The sequence below is a fragment of the Zootoca vivipara genome, chromosome 2 (genome assembly GCF_963506605.1).
Source record: "Zootoca vivipara chromosome 2, rZooViv1.1, whole genome shotgun sequence".
In the NCBI taxonomy this organism is placed as follows: Eukaryota; Metazoa; Chordata; class Lepidosauria; order Squamata; family Lacertidae; genus Zootoca; species Zootoca vivipara.
Window position 1 is genome coordinate 91038242 of NC_083277.1, and position 23702 is coordinate 91061943.

Here is a 23702-nt window from a genome sequence, read left to right on the forward strand (position 1 = left end):
CTGCTCCAGAGAAGCGGACACGAAGCAATGGATTCAAACTACAAGAAAGAAGATTCCACCTCAACATTAGGAAGAACTTCCTGACAGTAAGAGCTGTTCGGCAGTGGAATTTGCTACCAAGGAGTGTGGTGGAGTCTCCTTCTTTGGAGGTCTTTAAGCAGAGGCTTTGACAGGCATATGTCAAGAATGCTTTGATGGTGTTTCCTGCTTGGCAGGGGGTTGGACTGGATGGCCCTTGTGGTCTCTTCCAACTCTATGATTCTATGATTCTATGTGACTCCGTGCTGATCGCCATCTTGCCTCGCCGGAAGTTCACAAGGCCCCCAGAGATGCGTCGCCTGTGGTATTCCGCCACCGGCCGGAAGTGAGATCTCGGCATGTGGCCGCGTGTCATCGAATATGGCTATGCGTGTCAGTGCTGACACATGTGTCATAGGTTCGCCATCACTGCTCTACGATGAGGCTGTGTGAGGCACTTGCCTCAGACAGCAGATGAGGTGTGGCGAGTGGCCAGAACTGTGAGTGTCATGTGTCCTCAATGCTAACCTGCTGCCCTCAAGCAAAGTGGAGGATACTGTCCATTCACCAGGACTGGAGTAAGATTCAACTATCAGTCCAGTTGGCTTTTGTATATGCCATGGGGGAGGCTGGACTCTTGTCCTTCACATCAGGCAGCAAAATGAAAACACTGTCCCTTTTTTACTGCTCTGTTAAAGGTACAGGGACCCTTCCAATGTCTGACCCCCACCCACCCACCCAAATTGGCAGTCATGCTGGATTATGAAACTTTCTCCCAATACATGTTTCAGCTGGCTCCTTCTTCTTCTTCTTTATTTCACCAGGCATTTGTTCTGTGCTGAATGCCCCCCGCTGATTGATTTTGTTCGTAATAGCGCTGATGTTAATGCTCTCTTGTTTTTAATGTGCTATTTTGGCTTTGTGAGCTGCCTTGGGGGGCTCCTTTGGTTCTGTAAAATGAATGAATGTTTGACTAAATAAACCCAAGCGGATACCCTAACAGTGCTCAGACAGCAGCTGAAGCAGCCCTCCGTATTGCGGAGCCTGCAGCTGCAGCAGTTCCGCTGAGTTCCGCACCTTAGAACCGAAAAGAGGAGCCTCTGCTCAAATCTGCCATTAGAATAATTCGTCGCTTTTATTTAACACCTTCTCAGTACACGGGGCCTTACAAGAACACAACCTAAAATAGATTCAGGGAAACAGCAGCTGAAGGCAAGGGAAACGAAGCAGGCGGGGTGTGTGTGTGTAAATTAGGTAAGCGCATGCAAATATTTCAATTAGACAATTACACGCGGAGGGACTAGGGACTTGCAGATGTTTTTGTTGGACTGCAATTCCCATTATCCTTGGCCGTTAATCAAGCTAGCCGGGGCTAGTGGGAGTTGGAGTCAAAAAAAAAAATCCTGCCGGCTTCCCCGAATGTGCAGCGGGTCGGGGGCGGCCTCAACTATTTAAATAGCCCCTTATTAAAGCGGTTTCTCTTTTCGAAAGCCCAGCCCCGTCCTCCTCTTTCCCGTCCTCCTCAGCGCCCATGTCCGCCCCGCCCCGCGCTCCCTACGGCTCTCCTCTCCCGTCCCGTGATGCCTTGCGCCGCGAGTGGAACAGGCGCAAGATGGCGGCTGAGCGGCAGGTGGTCAGTGGTGGTAGCGGCCGCGGAGGTGGTGGTAGCGGCAACAGCGGAGGCTCCGCGGCGGGCCTAGAGGAGAACAAGGAGAATGAGAAGCCGAAACCGGGCGGCCTCGGCGATAGCCTGGGCCTGGAAAGTATCCTGCCGGCATGACGGGGTTTGGGGAGGGCTTAGTGGGGACGTGTCACTTAAGCGAGCGGCGCAGCCCTGGCCTCTGGCCCTGAGGAAGCCTCTCAGCCCCTTCGGCCTCCGTGGGCCTTTCTCCCGCTGCCTCCCCCCATGGTCTTTCCAGGGCTGGGGATGCGGCTGTCGCAGAAGAGGCTACTGGCAGATTTCCTAGTGGAAGAAGGGTCGAAATGGGCATTAGCCGAAGCAGCTGACGTGGACCTTAGGAATGTAGAGCAGCATATTAGTAATAATTAATAATAATTTTATTATTTATACCCCACCCACCTTAGCTTTACATTAGGGTACAGTTTTTTGGGGGGGGCGTTACTCCTTGAGATTGTGACATAGAAACATAGAAAGGATTTGGGATCCCGCAATATATGGTATATTTAAGAAAAACTTTCTCTTTGCACTACCACCCCCTAAACCGCCTGGATTTGCAGGCCGCGACTGTTTCTGAAAGGCTCATTGTGGAATTTATTTTGTGGCAGTAGGCCATGGCAGACTTATTACCTAGAAAAAAGCAGTGTTGAAATGTGAAATCCGTGTGCAGTTTGTAGCAAAGATAGCTGACCAGGGATTCAGAGTCCTGCTTACCGATCTCTTTTTGGAGGAAAGAGTTATTCTTTGGAATTATTTGGTTTCATATGCATTTTTCCGGGGGGCGGGCGGAGTCTTTCCTTTGTAATCTGCTCCGTATAGCAGATTATAGAAGCAAGCACTGCTAAACTCTTTTGACTGATATAGCAGTCCTCTGCTGTTGGACATTGTTGAGAAGCATTTATAACTGCTATATAAAAATGAAATGTTATACTGTGGAAAGAAATCCAGGCCCAAAGTGTTATCTTGCAAAACTTTGTGAATCTTTTGGTGAAATTAATTTTTCTTTGGTGTTACCAGCATATGTAACAATTTACCAAGCAATGCAAGTTTAAAATAAAAACTTCCATAAAGTCGTTGCCCCTAGATGCTTACAATTTAGACAGTGGGGGGAGACAAAAGGCCATTGTTGTAGAATATATATACTCTGATAGAGAGTGAAATAGTTGTTTATGGATTGATGAGGGCAGCATCAAATTGTCAGATGAACAAAGGTCAATGTTAGAAAGTTAATTTGGTGACTGGGATTAAAAGTAACGGGTGATCATGTAGAAATGTGTGCAGCAGAAAATTTAACAGTTCCTGAAAATAATTTAAAGGCATACTTTTTGCCTCCTTCTCCAGAGCTACCACTAAATACTGCAAAGTATACCATTTCAGAAATTCAGTATCTCAAACTGCAATTGCCACATGCAGTATTAGCTATCTTGAAATAAGAAGAGCATTTATGCTTACTTGTTATTGTGCTCTGCTAATTGTTTTGCTAATTGGTTGACTTCCATAAATATTAAGATTTAATAAATACCTTTGTTTCTGTGGAATCGGGAAGAGGGAATCTGTAGTTCATGCTTTTTATATTGATTTTTCATTTTATTAAGAACTGATCAGAAGACCCAATGAATTTTTGATACGTCATTATTTTAAGTGCTTACTCTTCTTGCGTTACTGAAAAGGCAGAAGGGAAATGTAAAGTACAGACTACCTTTTCGCTTCTTTTTGAATTTATCTGTACTCTTACTACTCTTGCTATACTCGTTGGCCTATGTGTGTACCAGTTTTTATTCTGTAACTGTAATAACTCAGATCAGTTAATGTCACAAATTAATGATTATGGTTGTAGTCCTAAATACAGTTACCTGGAAGTAAGCCCCATTGAACTTTATCTCATCATCAAATATCTCTTTATAAATATACAGTGGTACCTCGACATCCGAAGGTTTCGACTTCCGAAGTTGACAAACCCGGAAGTCTTTTCACTGCGCGCGTGTTCTGCGCCTGCGCAGAAGTGGCACGCATGGTTGGCACATGGGCAGAAGCACAAAATCACGCTTCACGCATGCGCAGAACGAGCACTTCGACAACCGAAGACTTCGACTTACGAAGAGCGCCACGGAACGGATCGTCTTCGTAAGTCGAGGTACCACTGTATAAGGAAGCATTGGGTTTCCCAGAATATAGCTTAACTGAATTTAGACAGTGATTTTCAAGCTAACATTGATATACACAGTTGTATTGGCTTTCCAGTCAATTCTACTTTTGGTAATCTGTAAAATTTAATTTGTTTAACACTTCCCAGTTCAGAAATAAGTATCACAGTGTAATATTACAAAATAGAAAGTTACAGTTATTTACATGTGCTTTTAAATAACAGCTGTCATTTTAATGATACATAATTAGCATCCTGTTTAACGTTTCCTTAACAAGTTCTTCAGTCCTTCAGATTGTTAAGGAATCGCAACAGCAACATGGGTTACGGCATGGTGATTTTCAGAGATACAGGTTGGTATACTAAGAATAATGAACAGGAATGATTTGCTGCCAATGTCCTTTTGTCTTTATTTAAATGACTAGGTGTAAACAGATGCTAGTTCTTTCTGCAGTTTTAGTAGGGCTGCCATATTTCAAAAAGTGAAAATCTGGACACAAAAGTTGTTGAGCTGCTTCTCCCCCCACCACCAAATTTGTTGAGCTTTTTCAAAATCTTTTTTTTAAATAACTTTTGATCTACTTTTATTGAAATTCACCAAAATCTACACTACCAACATGGGCTGCCATACAACTGGATTTCCCCAGACATTTCAGCGATTTCCGCCCAGAAGCTGTTTACGAGGGCTGAATACCGGCTATGTCTGGGAAATTCCAGACGTATGGCAAACCTAGTTTTAGAGAACCTGTTCCTTCCACTTCTTTATGAAAATTTGTATCTATTTAACATTTAAAGAAACTTCCCTATTTATTTGAATCATTAAATTGTTGGGTAGCTTTTTTCTTCAATTGTGTAAAGCACTAGCATGGGTGTTGCATGTAATTTATATAATACAGCTTTTACTGGTGTATATAGGAGTATGCTAAACATTGAATAGAAAGCTACTGCCTCAGAACTCGTGTGTTACCTAGGCACTAAGGGCTTCATTTCCATAAACCATTTGGTGCACCACTCTAAAGCAACTGCTTCGTGGTTCCATTCAGTTCTATAAATCTGTCATGTAGGCTTTCAAGATTTCCTGATTATTAACATTTTGTCTTCCACTGTAAAAACTGACGACAGCCACATATGATGACCTCTAATATATGAAATGTATTATAGCTCTAGGTTTGTTTTTACTGTCCTCCTCTTTCTTAGTTGAATAGGAGGCAAAAGATGGAATTCAACATTGTGTAAATCCTATCTTTCTGTTAGTGCAAGCTTGCCAGATGGAACAAACTCCCATCTCCTCCTTCCATGCACTGTTCTGGGGGTTCTCCTTGCCCTCCCAAGCAAAGTGAGGAGGGGAACCCCACTAGGCTAGCAGGGCTTGTTGCATTGGCTCCTATAACCTATTTAGTTGAATCCAGCCCAAGTTCTATTCTTTGTAAGAACTAAAAAGTTGTGGTTTTTCTCTTCAGAGGTTACTGCTCCCGACGACTAAGAAGACTCAGAAAAACTCTTAACTTCAAGATGGGAAATAGGCACAAATTCACAGGCAAGAAAGTAACAGAAGAACTGTTATCCGACAACAGGTACTGGGACACTCAATAGCTGTGCTGAACCTTTTTTAAAAAAATTCTTTCTTTTTTGCCAAAAGAGGCAGGTAAAGTTATAGGCTCCTGGTTATATCTCTCACTCAGAAACCTGCAGTAGTGACGGGAAATGGTGCCGCATGCTTCTATATCAATTGCTTTTGAGTACAGTACATGTACCTTAGCAATGCTATTCCCCCATCACCAGGGGTGACATTCAGCTGGGTGCTGTAGATTTGGGGTGCTGGTGAGGAGAGGAGAGAACTGTTCAACTTCAAAATGGGCAGCCCTGCTCAGTATTATAAAAATGTTTTGAAGCAGATTACTGATCTTTTCCATCATTAAATATAGTGACTTGGAAATCAGTATAATGGCTACCAGACTTCTATATGCATATTTGTATGCTAATTTCTTTGTGGGTGTTTGGGCAAAATGCCATCTTTGTTTCTTTCTACTTTGTTTGGGGATAGGATTTGTTGGGTTAACTGTTGGGATACTTCTGGATAAAATGGGATTTGAGTATCAAAATTCCACATACTTGAATGAAAAAGTTCACAAGCTAATTCGGAGCTACCCTCCTTTCTGTGTTGATCATTTCTAGTCCAAGGAGCAGCATAGGGCCTAGTAAATTCAGTGTGGATGGCACAGTCCAAAACAGGGACCACAGCCAGCCTCAATACAATTTGCTCAAGCTACCTGTACGACCTCCAGGTTTTTACACTACATCTGAAACTCTGATTATTATTTATTTTATTTATACTATATATAGTCGTACCTTGGAAGTCGAACGGAATCCGTTCCGGAAGTCTGTTCAACTTCCAAAACGTTCGAAAACCAAATCACGGCTTCTGATTGGCTGCAGGAAGGCCCTGCAGCCAATCAGAAGCCGCAGAAGCCCTGTTGGATGTTCGGTTTCCATAAATACTTTGCAAACCGGAACAGTCACTTCCGGGTTTGCCACGTTCGGGAACCAAAACGTTCAGGAACTAAGCTTTTCGAAAACCAACGTACTATTTTATATGCCATTTAAGAGATAAAATATACTGTAGTAACAAAAAATTAAATAAAAACACACATACCAATACAATAAATTGAATACAACTTGTATAAATATCAATAACATTGTGTATCTGAAGAAGTGTGCATGCACACGAAACCTCATACCAATGACAAACTTAGTTGGTCTCTAAGGTGCTACTGGAAGGAATTTTTTTATTTTTTGTTTTGACGTCAGACCAACACGGCTACCTACCTGTAATTTGACAACTACAGTGGTACCTCGGTTTATGAACACAATTGGTTCCGGAAGTCTGTTCATAAACTGAAGCGGACTTTCCCATTGAAAGTAATGGAAAATGGATTAATCTGTTCCAGACAGTCCGCGGAGTACTTAAACTGAAGCGTTCATAAACTGAAGCATGGGTGTAATTGGTTCCGGAAGTCTGTTCATAAGCTGAAGCGTTCATAAACTGAAGCAAACTTTCCCATTGAAAGTAATGGAAAATTAATCCGTTCCTGATGGGTCTGCGGCGTTCGCAAACCGAAAATTCATAAACCGAGGTGTTCATAAACCGAGGTTCCACTGTAAAACAATTAAACATCAACAAAGCAGATTAAAAACAACAATAGGCAGTTTCCCTACAAATTTAAGTTACGCAAAAGGAGAATGGTCTTCAGGATGTGCGATCAAGGCTTTAAAGGTGATGGGGTAGATAAATCTGTCCTAACCACAGCAAAACTTGTTCAATGGGTTTTTATTGCACAAGTGAAATAAAGGAAAGAAATTTGTTTGGAATAGGTTTTTAAGCTGCCTTTACTTTTCTTACACTAGATACTTGCTCTTGATTCTGATGGATGCCGAGAGAGCCTGGAGTTATGCTATGCAGCTTAAGCAGGAAGCCAACACAGAACCTCGCAAACGATTCCACTTGTTATCTCGCCTGCGCAAAGCAGTAAAACATGCTGAGGAGCTGGAGCGCCTGTGTGAAAGCAACCGCGTGGATGCCAAGACCAAGCTGGAAGCTCAGGTTACTGCTAACTTTCAAAACCCTTTTATAGCATAGAAGATATAAACTGACATTTTGTTTCTTGTTGGATAAATGAATCTGAATTGTAAATAATGTTAAAACTTCCTGTGGAGATTAGGTTAGGAATGTCCAGTATATTTGTAGCGACTTTTAAAGCCCAAGTTAAATAACATCGTTTCATTTAATCAGAATAGTGATCTGTACAGTCTGAGACAGATCATTAATCTGAAAGCCAGTACAGAAAATGGGGAAAGAAAGCAGATAGCAGCTAATCCTAGACAGGAGTCTTGGTTGGGTTCAGCCCATAGAATGTTTCCAGCTGGCCGATATGTATGCTGCTTAGCCAGTGCTTCCTCCTGTAGTCCACCTGGGACTGAAGGACTATAGTATGCCATAGCAGATGCAGCAAAAAGGTCAGGAGATGCATATGCTTGTTTGAAATAGCAGACTCTGTTATTTACATATATAAGGACATGTGATGGAAGGCTGATGAGCAATATATTTGAGGATGGTGAGTGGAATCCCATATAGTGCTAAGTTAACGTTTTGTGCAAGAATTTTGACCTGTGCAAAGGAACACCCTTCCCTGCACCCTGTTTCCTGCATCCTCTAAATCTGTTCTAAGGGTTCCCCCAACCCTCTGGAGCAGATTTGGGGAGCATGCAGGGCATGCACAGGGAAAATAGACAGGGAAATCTTGTGCTGATGAAATGTAGTTTTTGGAAATATCAGGCCATAGCATATCAATTTATGGAAGTTCAAATCTGACATTTTGCACCTTCTGTCCAGAAGGTTGAACCTTCATGCTGTCATATAGGAAGCATAGATAATTGTCCTGTCATTCACTTTCAACTTTGGGCTGAGAAACAGGAAGGAGGTATCAGCCTGTTTGGAAGAACTCTAAAGTTTGGGAAAATAAATTACAATTATTATCCCTGTCACTAAAAAAGAAATCCCCCACTCTGGTGAGGATTATTCTATGGTCACAGGATGTTGAGTGTCAGTTGGAAACAGAAAGCCAGGTGATACCCTGCTTGAGCTCCTTGCAGCTTATATTGGAGGAGAGTAAGGCTGCCTGGCTGGAAACTTGAACAGGAGCACTCCTGCTAAGAGGTTAAGATGCACTGCAACATTTTGCAGTGTATCTTCGGATGTAGCAGCCATTACCTAAAATTTCCAGTGGAACTCCCATATATAAAATGAGCCTTTTCTGGGAATGGTCAGACAGTAGCAGGAATAAGGACTTGGGTCTCTTTGTTTCACCCTTGGTATTCTCCCCTGGACACATCCCACACCAGCCCTGCTTTCTTCTTTCAGTGTTTATTAGAGTCCTTGAACTCTAATAAATGCTGCTTCCTTGTTGGGGGTGAAGGATAGGGAGGGGTGTGGGGGGTGTAAACTAGCCTATTGCATAAAGGTAGAATTCACATTTGCAGCTGGTGCTGCCCACTCCTGGCATGCTGCCCCTGGAAGGTTGCCCAGAAATGAATGCAGCCCTCTTGTTAAACTAAGCCCCTACAGGGCTATAACCTACAGGGGGTGGGACTTTCATTTTTATAAATCCTGGGATTCCTTGATTGAGGCAGAACCAAGAAGAGTGAGGTGGGGAGTTTGGGGCCTAGCTTGTCTGCCAGAGCACAGAAAAAAATACAAGGAAGAAAAAAAATTGCTGTGCTGAGTCAGGGTAAAATTCTACCTAGTCTAGCACTGTGTCTAAAAATACCTGAAACTTACAAGTGAAACATCATAGATACAGGTTTTTTATTCATTCTCAGCATCTGGTAATCGGGCTTCCTCTATGTACATTCCATTTTTAGCTGTCTGAGCTAATAGCAATTGAGTAACACGTCCTTTAGGAATTTGTTCCAAAAATATTATCTATGCTAGAATCCTTCTCTCCAAATGCTGATTTGTGACCTATCACACCCAGGCAGCTATTTGACTTTGGCGGCTTAATGATTTACTTATTATAGTGCACATGTTCTTTCATTTACCTGAACACCCTCTGTTTGTGTGGTGGAGTAGCATGAATACTTGCACAACAACTGGCCAGTAAGTACCACAAGTTTTAGTAATGTGTCTTTCAAAACAACACCACATAATTCCTAAAGCCTTTTCACTTTGGGTTAGGTTTCTGAAAACATGAATGTATAACTTGTATGTTGTATGTAGTGATGTAAACATTAGGGCTGAATGCCATGTTTACTGTATGAAAGCTTGCCGTGGTAGTTGAGGCAATGTAGGCAACCAGGGAAAAGAATACTGTAGTGTTCAAGCAAGTTGTCAGTCTCTGCTGGCTGTATTCTTGAGACTGAGACTGTACTATTGCACTGACTAATAGACACCCCTACTTGTTTTACAGGCATATACAGCATACCTCACAGGTATGCTCCGCTTTGAGCGCCAGGAATGGAAAGCAGCAATGGAAGCATTTAACAAATGCAAGTGAGTTTGCCCATCCTTCCTATTGCTGTGTTGATATGAATCTGTTAAACTAATCCTATCACATATTGATGAGTTTTTCCATGCAAATTCTTCTCTGTGTTCCAATATAAATACCCCCCCGCCTGCCCCCGCCCAATCAGTTTTGGACCCAGAGTAGTTGTCCTGCTGAGCAGCATGATAAAAAAGTTAAAAGGCCTTTGTAAGAACAGCTCAGTACTGTAACAGTAATTTATTTTAAAGAGAAAGGATTTTCATTGTTGTAAAATAGTAACTGTTTTTATCTTCCTGTTGCAGAACCATATATGAAAAGCTGGCTAGTGCTTTCACAGATGAGCAGGCTATACTATATAATCAGCGAGTGGAAGAGATCTCCCCGAATATCCGTTATTGTGCTTATAATATTGGTAAGTAAACCAAGAAGAGAAATATTTTAAAAGACTGCTAGTACTGTTTACATTTGCTCACCTGCCAAGAGAGTTAGTAGGGGTAATATATACTTGAGCATATGCTTGGTGCACCGTTTAAAGTCCAGACTGTCCCTCAGCTTGATGCTTTGGTAATTTCTGCTTTCATTTAGAATAGTTCTGCCTGTCATAATTGCAAAAAAGAGCTTGAAAATGTGCTGGAGAACACAGAAAGCTGAGAAATCAAGAATCAAAATTGGGCTTTAATGGTCATGAGTTGGATCTAGGTGCTTGGTTGTTGTTTTTTACTTCACTTCTATGCAGTGATTAATATCCTGGTTTTTCCATTACTTTCTTGATCTTGGGGCTGAAAAGATTTGACAAAAACCTGGTCATTAAAAAAATAATCCAAAGTACATATGTCTTGCAGTTTTTCCTGAAGAAGCTGCTAAAGCTGCAATCTTCACGTGAGGAGAATCTTGCCCTTCTCTTTCCAGCATTTTTTTCCTGCTGAAAATTACCACCCCATGTTCTTTCTCCTTACATAAACAGCAGTACTTTTTCCTTCATAGAGCAAAAATTGGTAGCTTTTAATGTGAAAGGTTTGAGAAATCCCCCCATGTTCTGTCTTCTACCACAGATGAAACTACTTACAAATGAATAATATGTAACTTTCCCTTAAGAAAGAATGTTTGTAAATTCGGGGGTCCTTGTGCATAGCCAGCATCTCTTTTTAGCATGGGCTGGAAATATAATAATGATTTACTGAATTTATATACTGCCCAATACTCGAAGGTCTCAGGGCGGTTCACAGAAAAGATCAACATGAAAACCACAATATATACAATCAAAATAAAAACAACAACCCAATAACCCAAAATAGGCAGTAACTACAGAGTTTCCTTTCTTAGCCCACTGTTGCAAATTGACATTTATCATTACAGCATATCTGTTTTGTGCATACATTTTCAGGACACAAATGTAACATGTTGCTCCCAGTGTTCTTTACATTTACTTCACAATCACGAGGCTTGGAATTGTTTTCTCACAATGTAACAAAATGTGCTAGATCATATATTGTGCACTGCTATTTGTTTCTTAGGTGACCAGTCTGCTATTAGTGAGCTAATGCAAATGAGACTGAGATCTGGAGGCACTGAGGGGCTTCTTGCTGAAAAACTTGAGGTAATTTGTTCTCTTTTTTAAAAAGAGCTTTTCTTGCAGAAGTTGGCATAAGCCTGAACTTAGACCAATAGTGTCAAACTTGGATGGGCTGTAGAGAAAACTTGCCATCTAGTGTGTCCTGCAGACATGGAAAGCTATTTGTTCTGTTAAAATGAATCACATATGCAGATGCCTTGCTGTGTCCTGGAGGACATGGAGCGATCCCCTCCTCCTTCAGTTTGCCACCTAGCAAAGCAGATATATGTGTACGCATCCCAGATGCATATGATCACTGAAGGTGGTTTAGTCATTTGTGTTGAGTGTAGTAAAAGTGCCACGGAACACACTGGGATCCTCTAAAAGATCTGACAGCACTCCCTGATTTTATGATGGACAACCCAGATCTAGATAATTTTATGTAGGCAAGGATTTTCTGACTAAGTATAATAAACAGAAGAGTCCTTAGTTGTTTTAGGAGCATTTAAAAATACTTTAAATATTTTGATTTCTGATAATTACTTGCCTTTAGGGGATAGAACAGACTACTTATTAAAAAAATGAATGTGTTATCAGATTAATTTTTTAAAAACGTAAAACAGGCAGATTTCATGGCAGTCATCATGGTTGTTGCACAGATCTAAGTAAAATATTGTGGGGAATACAGCCTACTATTTGCATTTCTAAATAATAGCTTCTCTGTTTTGCAGTCATTAATCACCCAAACCCGAGCAAAGCAGGCAGCCACGATGAGTGAGGTAGAATGGAGGGGAAGAACAGTGCCAGTGAAGATAGACAAAGTGAGGATCTTCTTGCTGGGGATGGCTGATACTGAAGCAGCTATTGCTCAGGTAAGTATAAACTCCCTGCAATCTGTCACTCTGATTTTTACTGTAGTTAAAGTCATGTATTCTTGTGTGTAATTAGATAGCTGTACATCAACCACTTGTGTTGGGGGCGGGGCAGATTTACGCCCATAAAAGTTGTGTAATAGAGCAGTGTGATCAGCAGGTGGTGTAGCTCACGATTTCTTCAGTGTCTTGGCTGAACCTTGGCCAAAAAGAATGTAGGAGGATATAAGTGGTGTGTGTTTTCTGACCTATAATTGTCATGATCAGGCACGTTGCCAAGTCAGTGAGTACACATAGATTGGCTTCTGGAATTCTTACATGTTGACATGCAGACACTTGCACGTACATAGTGCTCCCCAAATTTTGTCTTGGCTTACTCGTCAAACCCATTTATTGAGTTTCCCACCAGCCCCTCCTGTCCCCAAACCTTATTTGTGCAGAGAACTCTGAGAAGTGTTTTGCTTTTGCAGAAGGTGCAAGTAGCACCTTGCCGAAGCCCAGTAGGAAGGGAAAGTAAATGTTTTCCCTCTGCATAGAATAGGGGTGGAGGAGAAAGAAGAGGTGGCTTCTGTTATGCGAATTTTGCAGAAGTAGAAGCCATGGATTGCTGCCTCTCCTCCCCGGTTCTTGTAGAACAGGGATGTTCAACCAGTAGATTGCGATCTACCGGTAGATCCCTGGCTGATCTTGGTAGATCGCGGGAACCTTATCGTGTACAAAAAGTTACGGGGGGAAAGCTTCAAAACTCTGTGGAATCCTCCCCCAACAAAGCTCAACAACTCTGGGCGCTTCCCACCTAAAAATAGCTCAACAACTGGGCAATCCACCCACCCCACGCACGCACGCTCCTCCCTCCAATGAGAATGGGTAGATCACTGCCAGTTTTTTTTTTATACTGGGAGTAGATTGCAGTCTTTTGGGAGTTTGACATCCCTGTTGTAGAATAACAGAGGGAGTGTTTACCTTCCTGTTAGGATTTGCAGGACTGCTGCTGTCTTCTGCAAAAGTCTAACATGCAAAGCTGCAGCTAACTTTCTTTTCCTTCATGTCATGGAGGAATGAGCCATTAGCAAATTGTTGCTGCCAGTTGCAAAAGCTGAACAGGAAGGGAAAGATACCACATTTTTTCTCTATGGGAGAAGAAATAAGGAGGGCTTTCCCCTCCCCCTTTCTAGCTCGGTTTTTGTACGAAGCTGCTACAGGGCAGCCTTCAGGGGGAAAAAGTGTATTTCCATTTTCTTCCCTGAAGGTACTTCTAGTTTCCCACCAGCAAGGGTTCATTGGCGAATGTCAAATGGAGGAGCAGCACTTGTTACTTGTCAGGAAGTAAGCAGAGTTCGTTAAGTGGATCATACATGAGTCTTGTTTTGAGGCGATCCTACGAATGAGCCAAAGCATAGTTAAATATCCAGTTCTCACAATTGTTTTTGTACAAGTTACAAGGAAATACTGCTCTAAATGGATACACCCACAACAATATATAGAAATGTTGTTAGGCAGATGCTGAACATTATGAAGAAAATACTTTCAGGGTCTCATTAAGCAGAGAAGTAAAACTGTAACCATGCTTCTGAATCAAGTATTTAATTATTCAAGCTATTAATCCAATTCAAGTCTATTTTGCCTTCAGTTCTGCTCTTTAAAAACCTTTGCTGATACATCCATTTCTTAAAGGAGCTTGTTATCAGTTGCAGTGCACCCAGTGCTTGTCCATAGTTATGTTTAACATGATCAACACACTAACTTTAGCCTTCTCCCCTAGCCAGTCCTGAAGCTCTGTTCTCTGTCTGCTGGGCGTTTTCTTACTTCATCATTATTCTAGTTGGTTTCCCCTTTGCATGTCTGAAGTTGAAACACTCTCATGGGTGTTGCTGAGAATGCTGTCAGACTTGTCTAGCTTGTCTCGGTGGTGGTTCAGAGTAACCAATGTCCCTCTTTAATATTTAGAAACCTCCTTTATATAAACCTGAAGAATAAGCAGCATATTTTTGAAGTTTATTAATCCAGTTAACATTAGTTAGATGAGCAATTAAAGCTACTATGCCCAAACCTATCCCAAAGCTTCTAGGGAGATTTTCAGGCTAATGAAACTAGTGAGTAATTGGCTTCTGGAGTGCAGCCCTAACCCTGCAATGCACAAACCATGGCTCTCAAACATGCTGATCTAATCAAATTAGGCTGTATACCAAGAAAGTGGAACTTTTAGCCTTCCAGAAGCTTAATGTAGGAAATGCTGATACTGTTAGTGGGTAGTTTCCTAAACTGGATGGCTGGGGTTCAACCTGTTTTGGGTGGAGTCTCACACCCCAAAGGAACAGGTATGCAGCTTGTGGGGTACTTCTAGATTCCATTACTGCCTCTGGAGGTCTTGATATTTTACGATATGGCAGTATATAAATAGTAATCTTCATGGAGTGGAGTGCCCTTCATCACCTGCAGCTGATGATCCAGCTGGATCCCTATCTGCATGGGGACAACCGAGGTTCTGTTTCTCTGGTCTGATAGTCTGTGCCTTTGAAGATTGTGGTCTGGAACTAGACAATCTAAGCATATAACAATGATCCTGGTGGGCTCTTGGTTTTTCTTGCTCAGTTCATACGGTATAGCACTGATGAAACAGTAGCAAACCATTTTTATGAGAAACTACTACAAAAGGCCTTTTTTTCAGTGATTTGAACATAGTCACACTACACCAGTGTGGTGTAGTGGTTAAGAGCGGTAGACTTGTAATCTGGGGAAACGGGTTCGCGTCTCCGCTCCTCCACATGCAGCTGCTGGGTGACCTTGGGCTAGTCACACTTCTTTGAAGTCTCTCAGCCCCATTCACCTCACAGAGTGTTTGTTGTGGGGGAGGAGGAGAAAGGAGATTGTTAGCCGCTTTGAGACTCCTTCGGGTAGTGATAAAGCGGGATATCAAATCCAAACTCTTCTTCTTCTTCTTTTCCTAGTGCATCTCAGGAATGTTAGCCACAGGGCTAACTACAATTTGTTCCGCAAGCAGTGTTACATTCTGTAAAGTTTCACATGATGTTGCTTTTACCTCCTTTAAGATTTCAGAAAAAGTAGCAGCGGCCTAATGGATTTTCACTGGTTCTGTGGTGGTGCTTTTTTTAGGCAGAAGAAGAAGAAACTAAAGAACGGCTGTTTGAATCCTTGCTGAGTGAGTGTCGAGATGCAATACAAGCTGTTCGTGAAGAACTGAAACCAGATCAGGTGAGGATAAAGTATTGTACTTGTGCATCACTATATAACTGAGTGCTTGAAGAAAACATCTTGTGACATACCCTGTAGGGTTCTTTATGAAGTGTAATAAACTGTAGTACCTTTCAGCTTTGAGTTTTTGTTTTATCTCTGTGTGCTCCCCAAAAAATACAATATAGCTTTGTTCTGCTCCCAACAGAAGCAGCGGGAACACTCTTCAGAAGTGGATTCTGGAAAGGTTACTAATATCCAGTACCTGCACAGGTGGGAGTCCTTCTAGATATTTATCGCATGAAGTCAACCCATTCGCACATTGGAATTCCCCACCGCACCTCTTGACCAGCACCCCACCAAATCTGTTTTGTAACCTTGGAGAGACCCCATAACAGATTTGAGGGAGCACATAGAATGAGAAGAGGGAAGGGGAAGCTATGTTGCATGAGAAGTGCTTTTGTGGGACATGCAACTTGGTTGGAGAAAACTCAATATTTAATATATTTATTTATTTAATATATATTAAACTCTTAATGGCTTGTGACTGTATAATTCAAATCCAGCAATATCCCACCATTGCTAATAAGGGTTTGTAAACCAGCCAAAGTTAATCATATTCCAAACTCTGTTCTACTTGTTGTTTGTTTGTTTTGTTGCAAATATATCCACGAGAAAAACTTTAAGGTGGTGAGACTAGAGTTCTTCAATACACTTTTTAGGAAGGTTTGACAGTCATCTTGTTCACTCGCCCATTTTGCCTGTTAGCTTTTATGGTATGTCTAGGTTTAACAGCTTTAACAAAACTCCTTTAATCATGCTTTCTAGTTATCTGACATACATCAAGCTGTCCACAGCTATCAAGCGCAATGAGAGTATGGCAAAGGCTCTGCAGAAGGCACTTCTTCAGCAACAGCAGCCCGAGGAAGATGGCAAGCGTACACCTCGGCCTCAGGATTTGATACGCCTTTATGACATCATCTTACAGGTAATAGCAATGGAGGGGGAGGTGGTCTTCTGGTTCCATATTTCTTAATCCTTTCCTAAGATTGCAAATCAGGGTCAGAAAGCACAAGTGCTATAAAGCTGCAGGAGATCCTAATGTATTATTCGGCAACCACAGATCACAACCCTCCACTGAAAATTCTGTATAGCCTCTAGTAGTGCTTAAATTCTAGAGCCTCATGCTCTCAAAATGAGTCTGTTTTTCTGCCTGTTCATTCCTACAAGTACATCTTTGCTGTGTTCATTGTCCCTAGAGGACTCCACACGGTCCCAGCTAGTCAGCATTCCAAATATTTATAGTCTTTCCTGTATTTTGAGATGCAAGTCTTTGGGGAAAATGTGGCTTCATTGTAGGGAGATTAAATTTGATGCATTTGTCACTTTCCTATATGAGCATTTACTACAGCTAGTATATAGACAATTCTGATAATTGCAGGTTATTCTTAAAGGAAGCATGTGGAAAGGGTTTAAGAAAATTCTAGTGTTTAAAAGAGCGATGCTGTTGCTTCTTTATTCAGTTATTTCATATGTTTGTGTTTCGTACTGAAGAAACAAACAACCATCCCGTGAAAACTACAGGTTTGGTTTACACATCTCTCTAAGCCAAAGTGAGACTTGGCACAAGTGTGGGGGGCTCCTGGGAAGAAGATGGTGGTGCCTTTGCTTCTCCCCAATTGTTTTGCTCCTGTTTAACCATGCTGAGCTAAGCCATAGTTTAGCTTACCACATTGTCCAAACCCACCCTTGTAGTTTGGCTCTCTCCAGACTAGCCATGAGCCATAAATGAAGAACGAACCTCGATTATGCTTCATGGTTAGTCTAGAGACAGCTAAATTGTGAACTCGCATTTGGATGACACGTTAAGCCAAACTGTGGCTTACTTCAATACAGTGCAGCAGTGAAATAACCAGACAGCTGCGCATTCACACCGAGCCATCATTTGGCTTAGTGTGGCATGTGAACCCAGGCCTCTGTCATAACAAAATACTAAATTAGTTTTAGTGAAAGATGATCATTTTATTTTAACAAGATTTATATACCATTTGATTTTGAAAACAACAATCTGTTTTACAAAAAAGATGCCTTCATTTGTGAACCGCTAGTTGCATTTCTGATTTACGAAATACTATTTATATTCAAGAACTGTTTCTCTCCCCTCCCCTCTCCCTTCTGTTAATTCTCTTCATCATTGAAGAATCTGGCAGAGTTGCCACAACTTCCTGGTCTGGAAGAAGATAAAGGCTACCTAAAGGAAATTGGGATAAAGACACTGGTGTATAAAGCTTACAGGTAATTCTCAAGCAAACAAGGAGGTTACTTGATCAGTTTACCTGTAGCTAAAGAACAGCTAATATTTGAATACAGAGGCATGGATCCTAAGAACCAAGAGTAGAAGGAGAAAGTATAAGTGGTATTCTATGAGCTCTTGTGTAAGCTATACCAGAAGATTTCTTGCAGTGCCATTCCACAATGTGTGGTGATTTCATTGCAGTAAACGGGGAAAATACAAACTTATAGCATATAAATGTTAGAGGCCCAGAGAAAGTTCTTGCACAGAAACTTAAGCAAATATTTATTATTTCAACACTGATTGAGTTTGAAGTCACTTTCCTCAGACAACATTCTCCTGCTAATTCAGAAGCAGCCCTTTCGTGACTAACAGAAAACCAATTATACTGAGAACTGTTGATTGATAACAAGAAGCAGACAAGAAATTGCTCAGCAGAGGGGGCTTCTGTTAAGTTGCTTTTTAGATCCATTTTAATTGTTTGAACTGTTTTTAACATGAATATGAATGCACCCAATGTTGTCTTCCCATCCCACTAGGTGTTTTTTCATTGCACAGTCATATGTTCTAGTGAAGAAGTGGAGTGAAGCCCTTGTTTTGTATGATCGAGTTCTGAAATATGCCAACGAAGTCCAGGCCCAAGCTGGAACTTATAAGAACAGCTTAAAGGTATGAAAATCCATTCAGCATGGGGCAACTTTGTCAGTGAAAGCTCTTGAAAGACCGCATGCAATTAGCTAGAGGCCATGTGTATACATTTTTAACTGGCTCTTTAACTGCTGAGCAGTAATACGATGTTTAGCTTTTGTAAATTCTTTTTCTGTAGACCTTATGGTGCAGTGCGCAAATGCAGCTGTGACTTCCAGAGACTTTCCTATTCTTGCAGAAAATATACTGAATATATGTATCTCAGTGGTACTGCCAGATGCAGGCTGGGGGGCTGTAATGGCTACTGTGGATTGTACCAGTATTTGTATATGCACAGTAAATGCTTTGCTTCCTCGTCTGTTATGATTCAAGCTGCTCTGGGCAATCTTCTGTCTCTGATGAGTTTTTGAACAGTGGTTGAAACTTGCTAATGGCATAAACCTTTAATACCTGGAAGATGTTTTACATAATTGACCTGATTATTTAGGAGTTGCCTGATGTCCAAGAGCTGATCACTCAAGTGAATGCAGAAAAATACTCCTTGCAAGCAGCTGCCATATTAGGTGAGTGGGTTCCCTTTCTTCTGTATAGATTGCTGCTCCCTTTTCAGCATTGTGAAATTGTAGCCTTTTCTCTCTGCTCCCTTAGTAAAAATTCTGGTTCATGCTGTGGACACCTCTTGCCTGCATATATCTAGAACTCTTATCACCAAAACAGTTCCCCTCTGGTACCTTTTATGAAACCTCCACTGGCTTTCTGATCACTCCCAGATTTAGCACAAATTCCTCATCCTCACTTTCAAAGGCATCAAACCTTTCTATCACTTGTTCAGCCCAACTCACAGTTCTCAATCACTACTGAAAATAAATTGGTGTAACTCAAGTGAACATGCAGTCGTTCCTTCCTTCTCCCCCCCCCCCCCAAAGCCTGGGTCAAATTTCAGACTGCAGTATTGATGGCACTATTACGCATAAATAAATAAAGCAGGACAACTACGTATAAATCTCAAATTGCGACAGAAAATAGGAACATGTTCTTATGTGTATTTTGGAAGGAAAAGCTGTGACTTGGATACTTGTATACTATTGATATATTTTATAGGTAGTTGCATTGCTAGGAGCTGCATTTTCCTAAAATATTCTTGTGGCACCTTTCAGATGCAGGTGACAACCATGAGATTGAATCACCATCCCAGGTCAAGGATGGCAAGGTAAGATAGTTTTTGTAGCTAGTGAGATGGAAAATAGATTATTTCAGTGTAATCAGCAAATGTACTACATGTTGGAGTTTGCACAAACTTGCTTTTAGTTACATAAATTAGACTGATTCTTATAAGTACATTTAATTGCAGATTTCTGCTTCTCATAGACTGGGACTTGCCCTTCCTCTCTTCTGCAGCTCCCACACACCCCAGATCTGCTCCAGAAGGTCCCCCAACCTCCCAGGGCAGTCTGGTGTTTTTTTTAGCAGGGGGAGCAAGGAACAGTGAAAGAGGAAGTCCCATTGGGCATCTATGAACAGCTTTGAATTTTGTGTCTTTGGGCCATGAAGGATAAAAATACTTTTCAGCTGAGTTTTGTAGGATCACCTAGGCATTACACCTGAACCCTATTTAGCATGATAATGAGGACCTTCATCCAGATCTGGGAGGAAATCTGTCCGCTCAGAAGCTGTTTAGAGATCAGAAAAATGAGCGTAGAACAGGTCTAAACGCTTAACCAAGTTTGTGCAACTCTATCTACAGTTGACTCATTTTTGAGAAGCTGTCAGCTTTCTGTAAGTATGCATTCACACACCCTCTCTAGCAGAGTTTAAAATACTTCCTCTTAAGGCTTAGAAGAGGAACTGTCTCCTGGACTGGTTTAAAAGAAGGTTCTGAGGTTTCTATGGCAGTACATCTGAAATATCCATTCTTACTGTACCTGCCTCACTGTACCCACAAAGTCAGAACTGATGGGGAAGGAGACAATAGGTTCTTGCCTGGCCATTAAGCTAGACTTTACTTGGTAGCTAATTTTGTTTCAGCTAATCTTATCTGAGATTTTTGTTTCCTTTGCTATCAAGCCACTTTCTGAACGGTTTGAGACTTTCTGCCTGGATCCTTCTCTTGTCAGCAAGCAAGCCAGTCTGGTGCATTTCCCGCCAGAATTCCAACCGATACCATGCAAGCCTTTGTTCTTTGACCTGGCTCTCAACCATGTTACTTTACCACCCCTGGAGGACAAAGTGGAGCAGAAAGCAAAGAGTGGTCTCACAGGATATATCAAGGGCATCTTTGGATTCCGGAGTTAACCGGGGCCATTCTCAAGAAGAGTGCTTTTCTTCCTGTATTTTGGGATGGCTCCAACAGGTTCAGACCTTAACTACTTATGTCTAAAATCTATATGGGAGGTCTTTAATAACTTCCCAGTATTCTCTTTGTTTGCACACCTGTTTTATTAGAAACTTTCCACCCTGAGAACATGCGTAATGTGGTCTGTCTCCCAACATTTGAAACTGAAGGAAAGAGCTGGAGTCTCAAATCACATTTATCAATCAGTTCAGGCAGGAATAATGCTCACTTTGTGTGGGCTAGGCATATCATCATTTTGTTTTACAGCTGATACAGTACTTTTAATTTTCAAAAAGCTAACCCAGCCCTCTGGGCAGTACAGAACAGAGGGGAACCAAAGGCACATATATGTCTTCAGATTTGGACTGTCTAAGCAGAGTATGCAAAAACCCACAGCTGGCTAGATATCTGTACTGCCTGCCATTTCTGACTTTTGCTTACAGCCATGTAAAGTTTAAAAAAAAAATCAGGAGCTTCAGATTTACAAAAGTCTTGGGATTAAAGATATATGATGATTAAAATCTATAAAGTAAAAATGAGATTGTTTAAGAATACACTTTAAAGCCTATGTTTTTCCACATGAGGCACCACTTCTCAGAACAGAGGAATATGTTTCTCGGAGGGTTTTTCTTAGAACCTAAAAAGTTCTTCAGGAAGAACAAGCTACTATCATTTTATATCTTGAAAGACTCCTGACGTTTCTTCAGTTTCCCTCTTCAATTTAGCTGAAAGTGGTAAATTGGGAGGGTTGTTTTGTTGCTTATTCTGTCTTTTACCTCCTTTCTGACATTATATTTGGTTGTTTTAGGGATTCCACTAGTGAAGAATCAAAAGTGGAGTCAATGAAATCTTAAGCAATAAAGATCTCTAGCCATGTGTTCATGGTGCATTTTTTGTGAGAGCATTTATCTGTGCTGTGGGAATCCAATATCTTTATGTCAATATCATCCCCCCCCACACACACACACAAAAAACGCATCGGCACAATTATTCTAAACATTTGTGAGCCTGAATTGTATATTAGACTTTTTTGCGAGCTATATTACTGGTCTTAGGTAGTCTGAAATATTAGTTGGAGATGAGAGTACTTAGCCATATTTTCGTGTTTATATTTTGTCATACTGTGCTCCAGTTTAGCTCTGTTTCTTCTTGACATTGTTGGGAACAGTTTTGAAACTGGATTGTTCAGTTATAGAAATATTAAACAAAAACTGCTTCTCAGCCGCTCAGTTAGCAAATTGCAGAGAATTAAATTTTTCAGATTAAAGATAATTTGGGTTTAATAATGCCAAAGTTATTGGATTTATGTACCATATGAAAAGAGTGCCCCACCTGTTTTAAAGAAATGATCTTTCTGATCTGTCTATGGGAAGGGGGTTTTATAGGGGGGAAACCTATTGCAAAAGAAAAAGGAAGTAATATTTTTTAATTTTATCAAGAGATGAAATTTCACATTGAGATGCAGTCTGGTAAGCCAATGATTTGTTAGTTCTATTGAAGGTTAAATGGAAATGAGATCTTTTGTCAAGTGACTGGGTCCAGTCTCCTCTCTGGGGATGTGCCTATCAGTGTTTCATTGATTGTACTTTGCTTCAAGCTCTGCTGTCGTCATCTTTTCAGATCTGAATTAAATCTGAGAACTCTGCTCCTCTTACAGATGTAGCCAAACTTTATTTTTGTTTGCGTTCTACCCCACACCTGTGGGCAACTGAACACATTCCACCCCCTCTGCTTTTGTCTTTGTTTGCTGTCAAATGGCGACTACTTCCTTTGTGAAACATGCTGTGGCACAAAGCATGTTGGTCAGTCCGAAGTGAAATCCTGAAACAATAAAGGACTTATTCCTGCTTTCTAAAAGTGTAGTTGTAAACTATTGAAATCTGTGCTGAGCTTCCACTTTGCTGCTTCCTTGCTTGAAAGTTGAAAAATTGCCTTTGCAATTGTTGGAGCTAAATTTCTAGGGAGAGTAAAAGCAATATTTCAAACTGTTGCTGCAGTTTTTTTAAAAAAATGCTTCCTGCCCCACACACACATGTACCCACTACTTCTATTCTGAGCCACCTGAAATGGTTCAGAAAAACTATGGGATGGTTATGAGATGGAACCACTGTGCTTCTGCTGCTCATGTGTCTGTTGAAGGCTTCCCCTTCAACTGTTCTTTATCAGTGTGTTGGGGCCTGTATCCAGGTGTAGCTACCACCAAAGCAGCTGCTGTCCATTATAGGCACCAGCATATGGACCACAACCCTTGGGTTGGGTCAAGTGTCTGTTAAAAATCAGCAGGGAGCCTCACTGCAGTGTTTCAGGGCAGTTTGTGTGTCACAAATAGATTTCATTTAATGATGAATAGTGTGTTACCCTCTGAATTTGTGAATTGTAAAAGGGATACTGTGAAGTGCTACAAAATCATCAAAAGAGAACGCAAAAATGTGGGCTTTTTAAAAGCTATGTGAATTATAAAAACCAGGTAGTTTGCACCTGAAGTTGTAGCCTTAAAACGGGCATAGGCAAACTCGGCCCTCCAGATGTTTTGGGACTACAACTCCCACCATCCCTGACCACTGGTCCTGTTAGCTTAAGGTTACCAGATGCCCCTGTTTCCCGGGGATAGTCCCCGGATTTACAAATCAGTCTCCTAACAAAATCAATTGAAGTTGAAAAGCTTCCCCAGATTCATTGAAAAAACTCTGGTAACCTTATGTTAGCTAGGGATGATTGGAGTTGTAGTCCCAAAACATCTGGAGGGCCAAGTTTGCCTATGCCTGCCTTAAAAGTTGAGTCAGGAGTGGTTTGTTGGTGATGGAATGCTAGATCCTCGCAGTTGGGCTGGTAGTAGTATATGGTTGGTAAGCATGTTTGAGTAATTCTTGAATATCTGAGGTGGGGAAATCTATATAAAATGCTTGTGAACAAATTATCAGCATAGTCTCCCATAG

The 23702-nt window shown here is 41.3% G+C and overlaps 1 protein-coding gene across 1 annotated transcript; it reads left to right on the top strand.

The window, feature by feature from the left end:
• Positions 1–1600: 1600 nt before the first annotated feature.
• Positions 1601–21727, top strand: SRP68 (signal recognition particle 68). Its single transcript, XM_035104524.2, has 16 exons — positions 1601–1781; positions 4126–4192; positions 5300–5413; positions 7245–7440; positions 9803–9885; positions 10180–10289; positions 11392–11474; positions 12161–12301; positions 15416–15514; positions 15702–15766; positions 16322–16481; positions 17694–17788; positions 18326–18455; positions 18922–18997; positions 19592–19644; positions 20499–21727. Exons 1-16 carry the CDS (start codon positions 1631–1633, stop codon positions 20724–20726), a joined length of 1851 nt encoding a protein of 616 aa, XP_034960415.1. The 5' UTR covers positions 1601–1630; the 3' UTR covers positions 20727–21727.
• Positions 21728–23702: the final 1975 nt, after the last annotated feature.

Coding starts and splice junctions, on each gene's coding strand:
- SRP68 (XM_035104524.2), top strand. CDS start 1,631: ATGGCGGCTGAGCGGCAGGTGGTCAGTGGTGGTAGCGGCCGCGGAGGT. Junction 5,414..7,244: donor GAACTGTTATCCGACAACAG/GTACTGGGACAC, acceptor TTCTTACACTAG/ATACTTGCTCTTGATTCTGA. Junction 11,475..12,160: donor TTCTTGCTGAAAAACTTGAG/GTAATTTGTTCT, acceptor TCTGTTTTGCAG/TCATTAATCACCCAAACCCG.